Source organism: Nasonia vitripennis, assembly GCF_009193385.2.
Source record: "Nasonia vitripennis strain AsymCx chromosome 1 unlocalized genomic scaffold, Nvit_psr_1.1 chr1_random0012, whole genome shotgun sequence".
NCBI classification, from domain to species: domain Eukaryota; kingdom Metazoa; phylum Arthropoda; class Insecta; order Hymenoptera; family Pteromalidae; genus Nasonia; species Nasonia vitripennis.
In genome coordinates, this window is record NW_022279600.1 from 350306 (window position 1) to 366248 (window position 15943).

General features: G+C 34.3%; 1 protein-coding gene across 8 annotated transcripts in view; it reads right to left on the reverse strand.

Annotated features, from left to right (window-relative positions):
* Nucleotides 1–15943, reverse strand: part of LOC100680454 (cyclin-dependent kinase 14) — a 132342-nt gene that overhangs the window by 112671 nt on the left and 3728 nt on the right. For all 8 annotated transcript variants that reach the window (XM_032601408.1, XM_032601407.1, XM_032601409.1 and 5 more), the window contains one exon: nt 4388–4477. In XM_032601408.1, coding sequence (XP_032457299.1) covers nt 4388–4477 — 90 coding nt within the window. The remainder of the gene's footprint in view (nt 1–4387; nt 4478–15943) is intronic.

A 15943-nucleotide genomic window follows, 5' to 3' on the forward strand; every position in this document is an offset into this window, starting at 1 on the left:
TCTAATTCCCGCCACTGCCGCTAGGTTGTCTTTTAGTTCCCCCGGTGTTTCAAAGGTTTGTTTTTCTTCCCCCGCTTCTAGTCCTGTTCCAATAATATCCCAGATCTCCCTATTGCTTAGGCTCATACTCCAATAACTTCACTCCTATAGCTATCCTTGTCTCTCTCTTCCTTAATTCCCTGTTCAATCCTCTCGTTCACCCCCTTTTTACTGCCCAACCCTGTATCTATCCCTTATTACCTAGTCTGGCCTTATTCTTTACGCTACCTCTCACTCCACTTCAACACACTTCTCTCGCTTCCTCTCTGCTCTAAACGTCTCCTAAAATATGCGCCACCGTGCACTCCCGACTACTCTATCATCCACCAATTTAAACTCGTAATAATAATTACTTTAACCAACAATAGTCCCGACATTCAAATTTAGGTTATGTTGAAATCATTTTTTAGGGCGGATCGTATAAGCTTATTTTAGGCGAAAATAAGCTGATTAACAGTTTATTTTTAGCTTCTGCTATAAACTCATCATTGTTAAGCTAGCGATGCTAAAGCTTATTTTCCTACTAGGGTTCGAGATTGACATTATTTGACCTCATTTATCTCTGATTGCTTTAAAAATGTATTAAACACGAAATTTAATTATAGTTATAGCAAATTCTTAAAAATTTCTTTTGCTGTAATTACATATGTTAATTTAATAAGATTTTTATTGAAAATGTTGTTTTTTATTTTTTATTGATAATCTTAAATCTCTCTTTTCATATATCCTAAAATTACTCCGAACAAAACCATTATTTGCGATATGTTTGGCTACTCCCAAATCTGCTATAAATCTGCTATAATTAACAACGCTTTTGGGACAACCTCTGCCTTGACCTAAATTATCTCTAACGTTGGCCGGGCCTTTGCTATAAGGTATGTTCATTTAAGCAGAATGTCCGTACCATTCACTGTCTTTGTTGGCATTTCTTTTATTTTGTCCTTGAGATAAGGAAACGATCGCAATCATCACTTTTATGGTTAGCTTTGTTGTTGCATACGTAACAGAACCAGCGATTGGATTTTATCACTAGGCACTCTTGTTGCTAATGTTGTATCTAAAACATTTATTTTTATCTGTTCTGAATGTTAGTGAGCTTACTAATCTGGATGCTATTGGTTCTTTGTACTCAGGCTTCTTTAAATTAGCATCGTTGTCTTCTTGGATGCAGATAATAACCTTCCTTAGAGCACTTATATTTATTTTTTTTTTGTCTGTAGTTGTAATAACAGTAGAATCGTATTTCAGGCATGACTCCAATGTCTGCTGGATAGAATGTATTTTAGATCGTTTCTTCTACTCTGTTTTTCTGTCTCATTTGTTCATTCAGATTGTAGTTTTGTTCTTATTAAAGTTTACGTAGAGCTAACTTTACCTTTTCTGCTTACTTTAAAACTAAAAGTTTTCCATGGGCTCTGTTAAACCCGGGACCTTCTTATGATGATTTGAACTTTGAATTTTTTTCAGGGTAGTTTTAATCTCTGACACTCCAGTCAGCTGTGGTGTTTAAGGATCTATCCGATAAAGTAACATTCTTCTTGTCAACTTTGTTTTAAAGCAATCTAAGCATACTTCAAAACTCGCTTTTGTGGGTGTCTTGAATTTTCGCTCTCATATTCATGATGTTATTTGTGCAAATCCTCCATGCACATTTGAAGTCGATTTCAAACTAGGCTTTTTTGATTCAAGAACTTTGTTGTAAATCAGTGCTAGTTTGTCTACTGAGTCTTAGACCAAGCCTCGAGTAGCTTAATCTATAGATAAATTTAATGACCCACTTTGATCCTACATTCGAGCTGGTAAAATGACACTCTTCAATTCCCCAGTATTCTTGTCAGGAATCATTACCGTTATCCAACTCTCAGATTATCGTTGGTTAATACTCAATGGTACGCAAGCTCTCAATGGTGTACAGGCAAAGCAAACTCAGGACCGTTTGCTTACCGAACAATATTAGACGAGGCGGTCGGTGTTGTTGCAGGATTACTGCCCATAGACCTGCCGACAATAGAAAAAAAGGGATCAACGAGTGGCTGCAACGATAAAGAAATATAGGATGCAGCTAAAAAACAGACAATGACTCAGTGGCAAAATAGATAAAGTAGTACGACAAGGGACGACAGACCCCTTATACCGCCAAATATCAAAGTCTGGACAGGAAGAAAATACGGAAAACTAAATTACTATCTCACGCAGTTCTTAGCTGAGCATGTATGCTTCAGGACCTACTTGCATAGATTATAGACTCAAAGACTGCTCCAACTGCCTGGTATGCACAGACGCTGTCGAGGATGTCAAGCATGTCTTTTGTAAATGCTCACGCTATCGCAAAGAACGAAAAAAACTTGAACGCGACCTTCGGATCAGGTTAACACCCGAGTCGATTATAATAGCTATGTTGACTTCGTCTGAGAGATAGAGTACGGTAAACAATTATGCTGCGGCCATCCTGAAGAAGGTAAGATAAAGACGGAAATATAAAGAAGAAAGAAGAAAGAGGCAAAGCTGAAATGCCGCTTATGAATGTTGTTATACTGATGAAGAGGAACGTAGAAGATAAGGTTGAGGATTTGTGAGTACTTCTCGGACCGATGCTGAGGAGCGTAGGTAACTGAGTCAAGCCCATACCCCCCACCCGATACAAAGGAACATAGATGCCGGGGTTAAGTATGTCCAGAGGTTGAGGCAGGTTAAGATGACGGCAGGATAATGCTGCAAGAAACGAACAACCAGACGATGCAAAAAAAGCAGGCGAGTTTAATCCTGAAGCCCTAATCACTTTGGTGAACAGGAAGTGTACTGAAAAGTAAAACTTCAAACGAGAAGCCAACTAGGCTTATAAACGGGACCCACAGACGTATTGTTCAACGATAGTGCCTGTGGGGATCCAGTGTCTAAGGGCCACTTGCACATATCTTGCACCTCCCATGCGACATACCCCCCCCCCCCCCCCCCGCCCCGCACACACACACTGAAAAAGCAGTACTTTCTCACCACAGCGTGATTCCACAAAAATAGAAATGATAATATAGAAACAGTATCAAGTGCTCATGTGCGCGGATTACCCGTAAAAATGACAGTTTTCAGAAAAAGTGGACATAATAAATATTAAAAATTGGACATGAAGAAAATAAGTCGACAAGCATTTAAAATAATGATCTCGTAAATATCGCAACCCCAATCAACAGCAGCAGATTATAAAAACAAAGTATGAGGAAGCATATAATAGCAACCACATCATAAAAATCACAGTGATAAATTAAAGCAAGGCGGAAGATTTGGGATTCATACGCAAACAATGCTAGAGGACTAGAATAAAAACAAAGCACAAGCAAGGCGTTATTGGACAACTGTTCGAATTTAAATTGAACACCTGTTTACATCGTCGCAAAAAAGTGTGTGTGTGTGAGAGAGAGAGAGAGAGAGAGAGACGCAAAACAGCGCTAACACCTTCGTCATATTCGAACTAGCAATCGCCGTGCTCGGGCAACTTTCGAAAGAGCTGGCTAGCGGCACGCACATATATGACCAAGCACACTACTACCAAATAACGCGCGTGCACGAGATCCAAAATTCTCGCACGCTCGTATTTCATTATCGCTCTCTCGCGATAATCTGAGTGACCGTATCACTCTTCTTTCTCTCGTCGTAAGCGACCACGCAGCTAGTAGGACAACTGACACGGCTGCATGTAATCGTAGCTAATTATAGTACATTACGATACTAGTGGCATACGTCTTACTTTACGGTACGGCGTGTGTAAGCGCCCGAGCTCGCTATGCTCGGGCGCTTATCTCACGGTGCAAGAAAGGACTGCTAATGCCACGGATAGGTGTGACATAAATGCGGATTTATACCACGCAGTTATAAACAAACATTAACTCGCTTCTGATTTTGTATCACGAATAGTTACTTTCCACTATTCTTACCGCAAAACTAATTTGATGACTTGTGCCTTGTTACTAACGAAAATAAGGATAAGAGTTATAAATTGCTTTTTAAACAATTTCGGAAAACTTTGAACATAATATTGAATTTTTGCATTTATGGACGATTTAAGGTGTATCCACCCTTTTAATATTACACAATTTTTTCTCTTCCATTAAACAGTATCAAGCAGTAATATTGCATTAATCGGTTCAAGACATCTATTAAATAAGTAACTAACTACACTTTAAGTATCCTTACTCTATCTATTGAAATAAAATTATCTTAGTAGTAACGAAAATTGAAACTTAATAATTATGTTTATATATCTTTATATTTTGCATGCTTTGATGCATGCGTTTACCGTGAAATTTTGCTTATAACTACAGCAAGCATAATTTTAAAACGTACAAATACTTACAAAGTCGACCAAAACTATGGCTTAACCGCTTCTTCAATTTTTGAACGCGGCTGAGAGCACCGTTTTTTTTCTCTCTCATTGTTACATGTCCTGTAAAATAATAATAGCGAGTATTATAAAACTTAAGTATAACACAAATGATAGTATATTATAATTTTTTTAACTGTATTTTTGACATGATGATTGATCTATCATGCAATTCTCACACAACTAGGAAATCTTAGTGCGCTTCGCATACTTTTTATTATGTAATCCATTATATCTTTACAAAAATATTCTAAATTTCACCGCCTGCTGAGCACTAACAGTTTGAATTATTTGTAGGTTACGTAATAAAATTCGCGTTCCTAAATTCTTGTACCAGGCGACCAATCATCAATTAAGTGCTTTACAACGAAACCCATAACTTTTTAAAGATGAGATATCTTAAAACAATTATCAAAATTAAGTTTATTGATTTTAACGAACTTTAGTTAAATACATCTCTACAGTTTAGGGCGTTCAATGACAACATGCTTCAAAAATCAAAACTGCAACGAAATTTTGAATTCTTGGAATAAAAAACTGCTTTTTAAGTATAAGCTAGTAAACGCCTTATGCACTAACATATTTAAGGGTTTTGATAAAATCAATCATGCTAGGCTACTATAAAATTTTAGTGTGCGTATAGTCCTACACGCGCTTTTGGCGTCGTACTTAACTAAACAAACAGAGGCAGTTCGTTTCGGTTCGAGAACAGAACTGAAACTTGTTGACAATTGTTGCTATGCGAGAGAAAGAGGGAAAATCATAATTGATTATGAATATATAATTTATTAAAAATAATTTGTTGTAACACATGCACGATTTCCGAGTTTATTAGACCTAAAATGCGGCCCTAAAGTGGCCATTTTTTGATCGGCCTGAAAAAAACAGACAAAAATCTACTTCTACTATTATATTAAAGTGCTTAATATCCCCGTGTGCCGTGAAGCCTTACACATCTTTTCCCAATAACTTATCATCTAGGATATAATTTTGGGCCTTACAATTTTCGGGCCTCAAATATTTTTGGGCCTTAAGATTTTTGGGCCTCAAATATTTTTGGGCATTAAAATGTTTGGGCCTTAATAATTTCAGGTTATTTAAATATTCCTGTGTGCCGTAAAGCCATTCATATATTTTCTCAATAACAGACATATTTATATCTATTAGTATAATTCTTATCTCATTTGAATTTTTTGAAGTCCTATAAACTGTGTAACAATATAGACTTAAGGGTAACAATTTCAGACCCGTCTTAACGATCGCCGAAGCGAACAGCGCTCCTCCACTGAAACCCATTAAAGTCAACAGTCCTAACAAGTTTGTAGCACAAAAAGTTCAAATGAAAAACTATATGCAAGACCAAAGCTAATATGACAATACAAAGCAAAATAAAAATTGAAGATCTTCAAATTTCAAAGGCCAGAGCAGACTGAGCAATCAAAACAATTTCCCCGGCTATCTATACATATTGGTACGCATAAATATTAGATGAATATTATATGAATATTATCGTACAAAATTATTATAATTGTTCCGAACTGGCCACTTCTGGTCACTTCTTCACTACCACTTTCCAGGCTATTTATACATATTGATACGAACGCGCAGATTGCATTTGTGAATATCAGAAATATGTATGAATATATATATTGAACATACACTGCCTTCCAAAGTTTAGTCGGCTTTGACACTATGATTTTCTGCGTCAAATACTATATTAGAAAAATATTACACATAAACTTATAGGAATATTATCGTACAAAATGTTTATGATTTACTGATCATACTATATCGAAAGATTCGAGCAGACTGATCAATGAAACAACTTTCACGCATATATGTATATATATATATATATATATATATATATATATATATATATATATATATATATATATATATATATATATATATATATATATATATATATATACACACACACACACACGCACATATTGTCGCAAAAACTAGAAAAATCTACAAATATTATCTTATAAAATATTTGTACGCATGCGCGGACTGCTATTGATATATATGAATATTATCGTACAAATGTTACATGTGAGAGTCGATGGTTTTGTTCTTCGTGAGGTGTTAAGTTCACGATTGCTGCGAAAATATCGGGGCGATGAAATGAGTATAATAGATTATCGGTAAATGCGTTCGTTTATTAATCGTAATTCACAATGTATGGTTTAGTTTTTTTAGATATATATTAGCAAAATGTGAAGCCTCTCATATCTTTTTCGTGCAAATAATATAATAGTGCGTATTAATCTAATCACGCGCCGCTAGCTTACGTCACTGACGTAACCGATTTAGGCGGAGCCCGCTAACTGAAAATTTAAGAATTTTCTGCAGTTGCAATATATAAAAAATAACTTAATAAGAAACTTCAATTAATGTAATTTTTTTTTCATTAATCGAACTATGTTTTTTACATAGTTCTATCACATAAAATCAATTATGATTCAAAAATTGTCAATGTCGAGTCCATTAACTGTGTTTTGTTTGTAATTTAAACTGTTTATAAAACATACATTTTATTTCTAGACCATATTTCAGATATTTCTAATAAGTTTGATTGAAAAAAAAAAAAATGTAATGTATCAAAAATATTAACTTTCAACAAAAGTAAACGGTTAGCCGAGTTTGATTTATTCTATATTACAGTACATATCAATTATAGTATGTAACATAATAATTTCGATTGAAACAAAATTACAGATCTAAAAAGAAATATGATCAATCAAATAAAGTAAATTATAGTATATTAAATTATACAATATTATAGTAATATTATTTTATTCATAATATAACAAAACACAGAATTTTTGGGATCTATTAAGTTCTGAATCAAATAATTGCTAAATATAAAAACTTAAATAATATATTAATCAGATACAAACCATTCTTGTGTACTTACTACGTATCTTACCATGCCTGTTTCATAAATATTAAACTAAGCCCATCATTAAACATAATAATTTTGAGTTTGTGTTATAATACGTTTGTAAAAATATTGGTCTAAAATCGACTTACTTTGATTAATCTCACTTTATTTTTAATATGTAATTTCGTTTTAATTGACATACATACATACTCTTATATTAAATTTGTAACTCATTACACATTATGTTATTAACATGCTCAGAAAAATAATCAAACTCGCGCAACCTTTTAATTTTTTGTGTATATCATTACAATATCATTTTATTTAAATTTTCCTTGGAGATATAAACATTTATACCTAACATCAACCGAGCGACGTTAGTACATTATACAACAAGGGACTAAAGTCGTAGATTATCCCCGCGGGTGGGATAACTGCCCGAGCGAAGCGAGAGCAGTAATCATCTGAGGGATTGACTTTAATCCCGTGTTGCATATAGTGCTTTATTTACGACTCTGTTAAAAATCACGGATTGAAATCTATTGAATTCGATTAAAATTTAATCGACTTTGAACTTTTTCAATACAACCAATAGACTGCTCCATACATAGTTTGCATTTTTTGTCCTCAAATTAACTCCTGGACATCGTCTACAAGAATACCGGGTCACTCGATCATCATCTTCGAGCATAACTTACACCTACACGTACATCATTATAAATTACAATTTCAATTAACACTTGTTTAAAAAAAGTCTCGTGTAATTAATAAGGACGATTCGAATTATCACGCAAAATGCGGGAATAAAGTAAATTTGCGGAAATAAAGTGAATTTGCGGGAATAAAGTAAATTTGCGGGAATACAATGCTACTTTTGTGCCGCTTTACAGGGAATAAAGTGGCTATTATAGTTCAGTCGTGAATAATAGTATATTATGCGACATAGGAGTAAAGTCGTTGATTGTTCGTGCGGGTGAGAGTTTACTAGTTATAAAGAATTTATTAGTAAATCACCCGAAGGGAATAATCGACTTTACTCTCGTGTTGCATATAGTGCTTTATTTATAACTGAACTGTGTAGCCACTTTATTTCTTAAAAAGTGGGACCTACACTGAGAAAAAAAGTTAGGGTTACCGGAGAGTCCGGTAGCCAGTACCGGACAAAATCCATAGGCCAGAGTAGATAAATTTTCGAACTCGTGCTAGCGCATCTACATTGTTCGTAAATAAGAAAATTATCAATAATAGATAATATGATCGATTAATGCAGTATATCCAGAAGCAAAATGCTATTTATGAGCAAAACAGCGTAGGTACATTTAGAGGTTATGTTGGACTCCGGCTCTGGCTACCGGACTTTCCGGTTGTAGCTACCGGAGACTCTCCGGTTGGTGCTACTTTGTGCTATCAAGTAACCCTAACTTTATTTTTTTCTCAGTGTACTCTAGTGGAAATAAAATTTTTGAAATTTTGAAAATGTTCAATATATCACTTTGAAAAGTCCTCGAATTTCCCATTCCTTTCATATGCATGATAAGTGGCCTATTCGTGCACTTATCATAAAAAGTACAGTGTGCAACAATGGGGAGACTACGGCGCCCTCGACTCCCACTCGTGCTCAAAACATCCCCCCCGCTAGAAAAAGCCAATTTCCCCCCCCTAATTGCACAATATACTATTATTACATTTTTTTCCACTAGGGTACTCAGCTATCGGCATTTTAATGAAAATATACGTTTGTTATTATTATCTATTTATTCTATTATACTTATTTCATATATAATAAAACAAAATAACAATCATTTTGTTAATTTATACAAAATAAATAAATTTTTCTATTTTCTAACATTTTTTCAAAAATTCCCAAAATTTTGTGGGAATAAAGAGTTTATTTCCCGCTATTTACGAGAATAAAGAGTTCGTTTCTCTCAAATTTACTTTACTCCCGCATTTTGCGACATTTTACAGACAAGTACTGCAACCACACGAGGCCAAAAAGCCCGCTTAGCCCTTGGTGCACACAGGCCTGTGCCTAGAACCATTTCAACATGGCGTCGATGGCCAAAACCGACATACCAACCTCCAAAAAGTTCACTAGCAGCATGGCTCACTACTACACTCCCAGCGCGACCGTGTCGGTGTGAGCGCTCGGCCGAGTGATGGCCTGCAAGCATGCGCAGTAAGTTCGGCCGAGCCAAGGCGCGGATAAAAATTTTTGAATTTTGCTGGTTATGTGTATGGGTTGCAAGATATGCAGAAAGAATAACTTTCTGTTTAACAACTGAGCTGAATATCTTGTTCTTTTATTTAAAATTGCAGCTGTTATAAGACTTTGATTGAATATCGAGTCTTGATGATGCACAAGATTTGACCAACGCAATTTTTAGTCGAAGAAACTTTAAAAAACTTAATTTATGTGAAAGTGATGTATCGTATAAACTTGAAACTTGTCGTTCAAGCCATTTGCATGTAATTAAACATATTTATAAAGTAAAACCAGAATATCCAGTTCGTACCAAGTAGACGCTTTTGGCGAAGGTTTTTTCAGACCAACTGAATCTTCTAGTCATCGCTCATTCATCAAACTTTGGAAATATTTAGAGACACATTACAAGGGCTGGTGTATGAAATTTAAAGTGTAAAACATGCACCATTATTGAGATTTGTTATATTCAGTGATAAAAAAATTTTAAGACCGTACTTATTTTTTTATTGAAACGCAGAACTCCAAAACGGTAACCCTTGAAACTAGCTACCCCACGCTCCGAAATCCATAATATCAGTATTTTTTTAATATACTGATACGACCTCAAAACGAAGGAAGGAGAGCGTGAACAAGCAAAAGAACTACAAAACAAAAAACCTCAAAACTAGCTACCCCACGCTATAAGATTTCTAATAAAAAAGTATTTTTTAAAAAGCAAGTACGTCGGCAAATCGAAGGAAGGCGATCAAGAGCGAGAATCAGAGCTCCAAAACGAAAACCCTCAAATCTAGCTACCCCACGCTCCGAGATTCCATATAGGAGAATTTTTAAAAAGAGAGTACGTCGGAAACCCAGAGGAAGTCGAGTGGAGCGAGAACTTAAGCTCCAAAACGAAAAACCTTTAAGCTAACTACCCGACACTTCAAGGCTCCTTGAAATAAACTATTTTTAAAAGCAAGTACGTCGGCAAATCGGAGGAAGGTGAGCGAGAGCAAGAATTGTACTCCAAAACGGAATCACTTTAAACTAACTACCCCACGCTCTGATACTCCAAACACGAGAATCTTTTTAAACAAGACTTATAATTTGGCAAATCGATTTTTTATATATTATTTATTTTCAATAAAATACGGTATTAATATTTTTTAATTTTTTTCAATAAAAATAAAATAATATTTTCAATAAAATACAAATCGCAGGGAGGCGAGCGACAGGCGAGAAACCAAGCACCAAATAGAAATTCTAAAATCTAGCTACGTTACGCGCCAAGATTCTTTATTAGAGAGTATATTTCGAAAAAACGTATATAATAACACATCGAAGAGAGGTGAGCAAGAGCGGGAGACCAAGCTTTAAAACGTTTTGGAGCTTTGATTCTTGCTGTCACTCGCTTTCCTCCAGTTTGCCGACGTACTCTTTATTTAAGAATATTCGTATAAGGAGTCTCGGAGCGTGGGGTAGCTGGTTTTAAGGGTTTCCGTTTTGGAGCTTTGAATCTCGCTCTCGCTCGCTTTTCTCCGATTTGCCAACGTATAAATTATTTTTCAAAATAGTTTTTTGTAAGGAGCCTTGAAGTGTGGGGTAGCTAGATTTAAGAATTTCAATTAACGAAGAGTACGGTCTTTAAAGTTTCTAGTCACAGGCCTGGGTACATACCATATTCTTCGTAACGTATGTACTGATTTCCGCATTTACACACGCATACACACACATTTATGTATGTACATAATCACACACACACATACACACACACACACACAAAAGTATATTTGATGTGAACTATTGACCATTTTTTTAAATATTTTAGCGGGCATTTTTAATTTTTTTTTGCCCAGGGGCGTTTTTTATTTTTTTTATGCCCGCAATTGCGGGTAAAAAAAATGAAAAACACTCGCTAAAATTTTGTTTTGCCCGCCGGTAAAAAAACTCATCCTTTACCGCATAATAGGTACGAAAAACGCGAAAATCGTGCTTGTGTGAAGAATGAAACTTTGCATAGTTTTGTAATGGTTTTTTCTATACGCAACTAAAATTTCAGATCGATCTGAGGTCCGGAAGCTGAGATATTAGACCTCAGTTTCACCTTTAACACGCATTTCTTAGGCTGGGCTCGCGCGAAACGTACTATTTTGTTGATAGCAGCTAAACGCTTCTTACGATCTTGTTGAAAAACTAAAGTAAGATTAGGGACAATATTAGGAATCTTTTAATTCTTTTCTCTTGATCTCCTCCTTTTCCAACTTCAGATCTGCTACGTCAACCCCTACTGAAATAAATCGCGCGATTAATCGTGCGATTATTCGCGTGATTAATTGCGGAAATAATCGCGTTAATTTATCGAACTTTTTTCAACGCGATTAGTCGCACGATCGTTACCATCCGGATGGTAAAACCCAAATTGGCCACCCCGCTTAATAATTTTGCATTTTAAACAATTTCATTTTATAAAAAAGTTTATTTTAAACGAATCACGCGATTACTCAAGCGATTAATCGTGCGACTAATCGCGTCGAAAAAAGTTTGATAAATTTAAGCGATTAATAGCGCGATTTTTTTAGTAGGGATATGATCGAGTCTAATCGGTTCTTATAGTACTCAAACTGTAATCGTATTTTGAAGATAAGCGTTGAAGTTGGTAATAATCGGTTGTAATCGGAATCGGTTGAAACAGGTAGCGTCCGATTTTTCTCCCTCGCAAGCACAAAGAATCTACGATGTTTAGTATTGGGAGTTTAAAGTTGCAATGCGATACTAGCGGCAGCTTCGGGAATTAAGAAGCATGGCGTCAACAAAGTCTCTGTTTACATTGGTGGTATATGGGAGTACAGTATTTTCAGTCAATTTTTGAATAACAATTATTTTAAATTGTATGTAAACTCATTAAATCAACTTCTAGAGTTGACTATTATCTAGGGCAAAACGTATTTTTGTACCGAATACAGAAAACTTACTAAAAAAAGAGTCTGCTGCACTAATTCGTTCCTTAAGTACTGTAATTCCAAAATGCAGAAACTCTGTCATTGAGTTTTTACTAAATACTCAGCAAAGGAACGATATTTACCACAAATTGACTTAAAAAAATGTATTTTGAGTATCTGACGAAGAGTACGAATAGTCCATTTTTCAACTACCACTTCTACGTCATTTTTATTGTTTTCAATTTAGTAACAATATTCCTGTGACCAAATAAGGCTTAGATTTTAAAGAACTTGTTTGTAAAACCAATGAATATAGCTCAATTTTTTCTGCAGCTTTTACGGAGCACCACACATGTTAATCATGCCAGAATTTATAACGTTCTGGCCTTCTATCATGTATCTTGACGACGGTATAGCCTCACTCTATTCACACGGAGTGTGTAACGACACTGACAAGATTTTTTATCATGTAAAAGTTTATATTTCTACTTTTTTTTAATAAAGCTCCATAAGAGTCCTGTGTAATTCCCAAACCGAGCGCTCGAACCAAGTTTAAACTCCCAATATTAGGCCGTTCAAATTACCATATACTAACAAATTAATCATAAGATACGTGCGATTATAACTCATTGGAACCGATTAAAATCAATTTGTACAAATTTCGATCGATTAATACCAATTACTACAATAAATACCTATTTTAACTAATTAAAAAACCATAACATACTCTCTGGTAGAAATTCGAATATTTAAAATGGGCTGGAAACTATGAAATAGCTATGAGAAATAGATAGCCTAGTCATAACTTGTAATGAAACGCTTTTTCTCCCATTTCTTGAGCATTTGTTGGAATGAGCATATCCTTAAATCTTTCGTATTGATATTAGTCCTTGTGTCGTACACTAATTTCAAAGAGGCTTACGGATTTTAATCGATTTTCAAACGGCTTACACAATTAACAGTCAATTAGAGTATATCACTGAGAGAAAAGAGTCCTTGACACAAAGAAGAATTCTTAACTGCTAAGAAAATTGGATTAAAATATGGAGAAATCCAAATTAACAGTTAGGTTTTCAGATTTTTGAATTTTCGTAACTTTCTTTCCATCGACGTAAAATCACTAGCACTTTATAATTACTTGTTTTCACTTCTTATTATCATTTAGTATCGCTCTGAGACTATTCGATGTTGAAAGATTCTTTGTTTTTGCATAATATATTCGAATGATAGCACGATAAGTATCATACGGATATAACCTTACACATAACCCCGCTTTTCTGTGTGCATGAAACTATCACAAAAGTATTTATGCATACAGAATCTTGGACTACATCGAACAAGCCCTACGATATTTTAAATGTTGTGCATCAATATGCTTTCTTCCAGGTACGTAAAAAAAGCATATCACGCGTGAAATAGTATAAACGCATGTACGGGTCTCCGATTGCAGCCGACACGTTTCGACGCCTCGCGTAGTCGCGTGCCGACGAGTCGCGCTGTTGCTGCACTCGGTCGATAAGCTTTAGGCATAAGGTCGACTGAAATCAATTAAAATTTAATCGACTTTAATCGTTTTGAATTCATTCAATCGATCTATAAGAATTCGTTAATTAAACCCCTTACGAAAATAACCTGCACACAAACCTACAGAACTTTCTACAAAAATTGTTGTATGCCAACATACAGGTAATGTGCAGGATTATGTGTAAGATAATGTACATGACAGTCTGTAGGTAGACCAGTTGATAGTATATCAGGATGACATATAGAAATAAAACCTAAATGCAGTATGCAAGTTGGTTTACAGACAACCTGCAAGAAATTCTGCGAAAAATTCGCGACACAAAAATTTGTTGTTAAAATTAAATTAATGAAAAATAAAATTTTGGAGTTCAGGCCCACAGTTTTAGTGTTATTATCCGGATGGTAGTACCTAAATAGACACGTATATTATATTAAAGTTATTTATTATCAAGAATTATTATAGAACCTAGAGTTTTCTCCACATTGCTTGCGAGTCCAAATTTCCTGCAGATATTTATGCAGAGAGGTCAGCAGAAAGTTCTGCTCAAATTTCTGAACATTTGTTTTGAAAGCGAATGTCAAATATTTCGCGAATTTTTTGCAGAATTTCTTGCAGGTTGACTGTAAACTAACGTGCATACTGGATGTAGGTTTTCTTTAGGATTTTATGTACGATATTTTCTGCATGTTACCCTGCTGAACTATCTACTGGTCTACCTACAGACTGTCATGTACATTATCTTATACATAATTCTGCACATTTTCAAAGATTGGTTTCAATGTTACTTTAATCGACTCTAACAACCAGAACAATAACTATATTTCTTTAGCCATATTTCTTTCAACATCTTTTATTTGTAATTTTGCCAATAAATTTGGATCTGTTTGAATGCCAAATTATTTGAATATAATTGAATCGGTTTTAATGACTATTCAATTCTAAAATGGCTATAATAAAAATATTAAACTGATATCACCCATTAATTAGCAGACGATTTAGCACGATTATCAGCTGATTGTCATCTACCTTTTTTCAGTAGGGATTTATAATTACTCAAACTCTGTTTCTTATAGATCGGTGAATACAGAATCTGTAGCTGTATGTTCCCTAATTTTCATATAGAATTTCAATGATATTATTAACATTTAAAAGTATTATATTTTTAACTGCAATAGAAATTCAATTGTTTTTTTTTAAATTACATCTTTTTCCAGGTATCAGAGGAAGAAAAGATTAATACGATTGTCAGCAAGTTTACAAACCTTATGTATTCGCTTCCTAAACATAAAGTAAATGAAGGTATCATCTTTGCTGAAAATATATTAGAGAATTTAGAAGTAAAAGTACAACATGAGCAAATTAATACATCTTATGAGAATGTTAGAATGACAGACAGCATTAAATCAATTGGTCATCCAAAAAAAAACTAACTTATTATTGAAACGTCAAATACAATAACCAAATCATTTAATTTGTAAAAACTAAGTAGGCGAATATTTTCAATGCTTGACTGATTGCAATTAAAGTCTAATATTTTGCAAAATACTCTACAAAAATGAATATTTATTGAAAATGAAAGATTTAAAGAATTTTGATACAATTGTGCAGCTTTCTTAAATGATAAAGTTAATGTAAATTATTTAACAAGTTATATGAATGCAAATGATTTTAAGTTGCATAAGACAAAAATTAAACAATATATTACAAAAATAATTATTAATGTAAACATTGCTTTAAAGAAGTTTCGTGATCAAGCATTGAATGTGACCATATTGCATGAATTGGATTCATCTAAAATTTGCTGGGTTTTCTTCTGAACCCGATGTTAATATTTAGTATTGCCAACTTTGTGAGGAAAAGTTTAAAAAAATAGTAAATATGTATAAAATGATATAATATTGTAATCAAAAAAATTTTGCACACACTCATCATAAGTAAAGAGTTATTTATATCGGAAAAACAATTTCTATCAATTTGTATTCAAGTG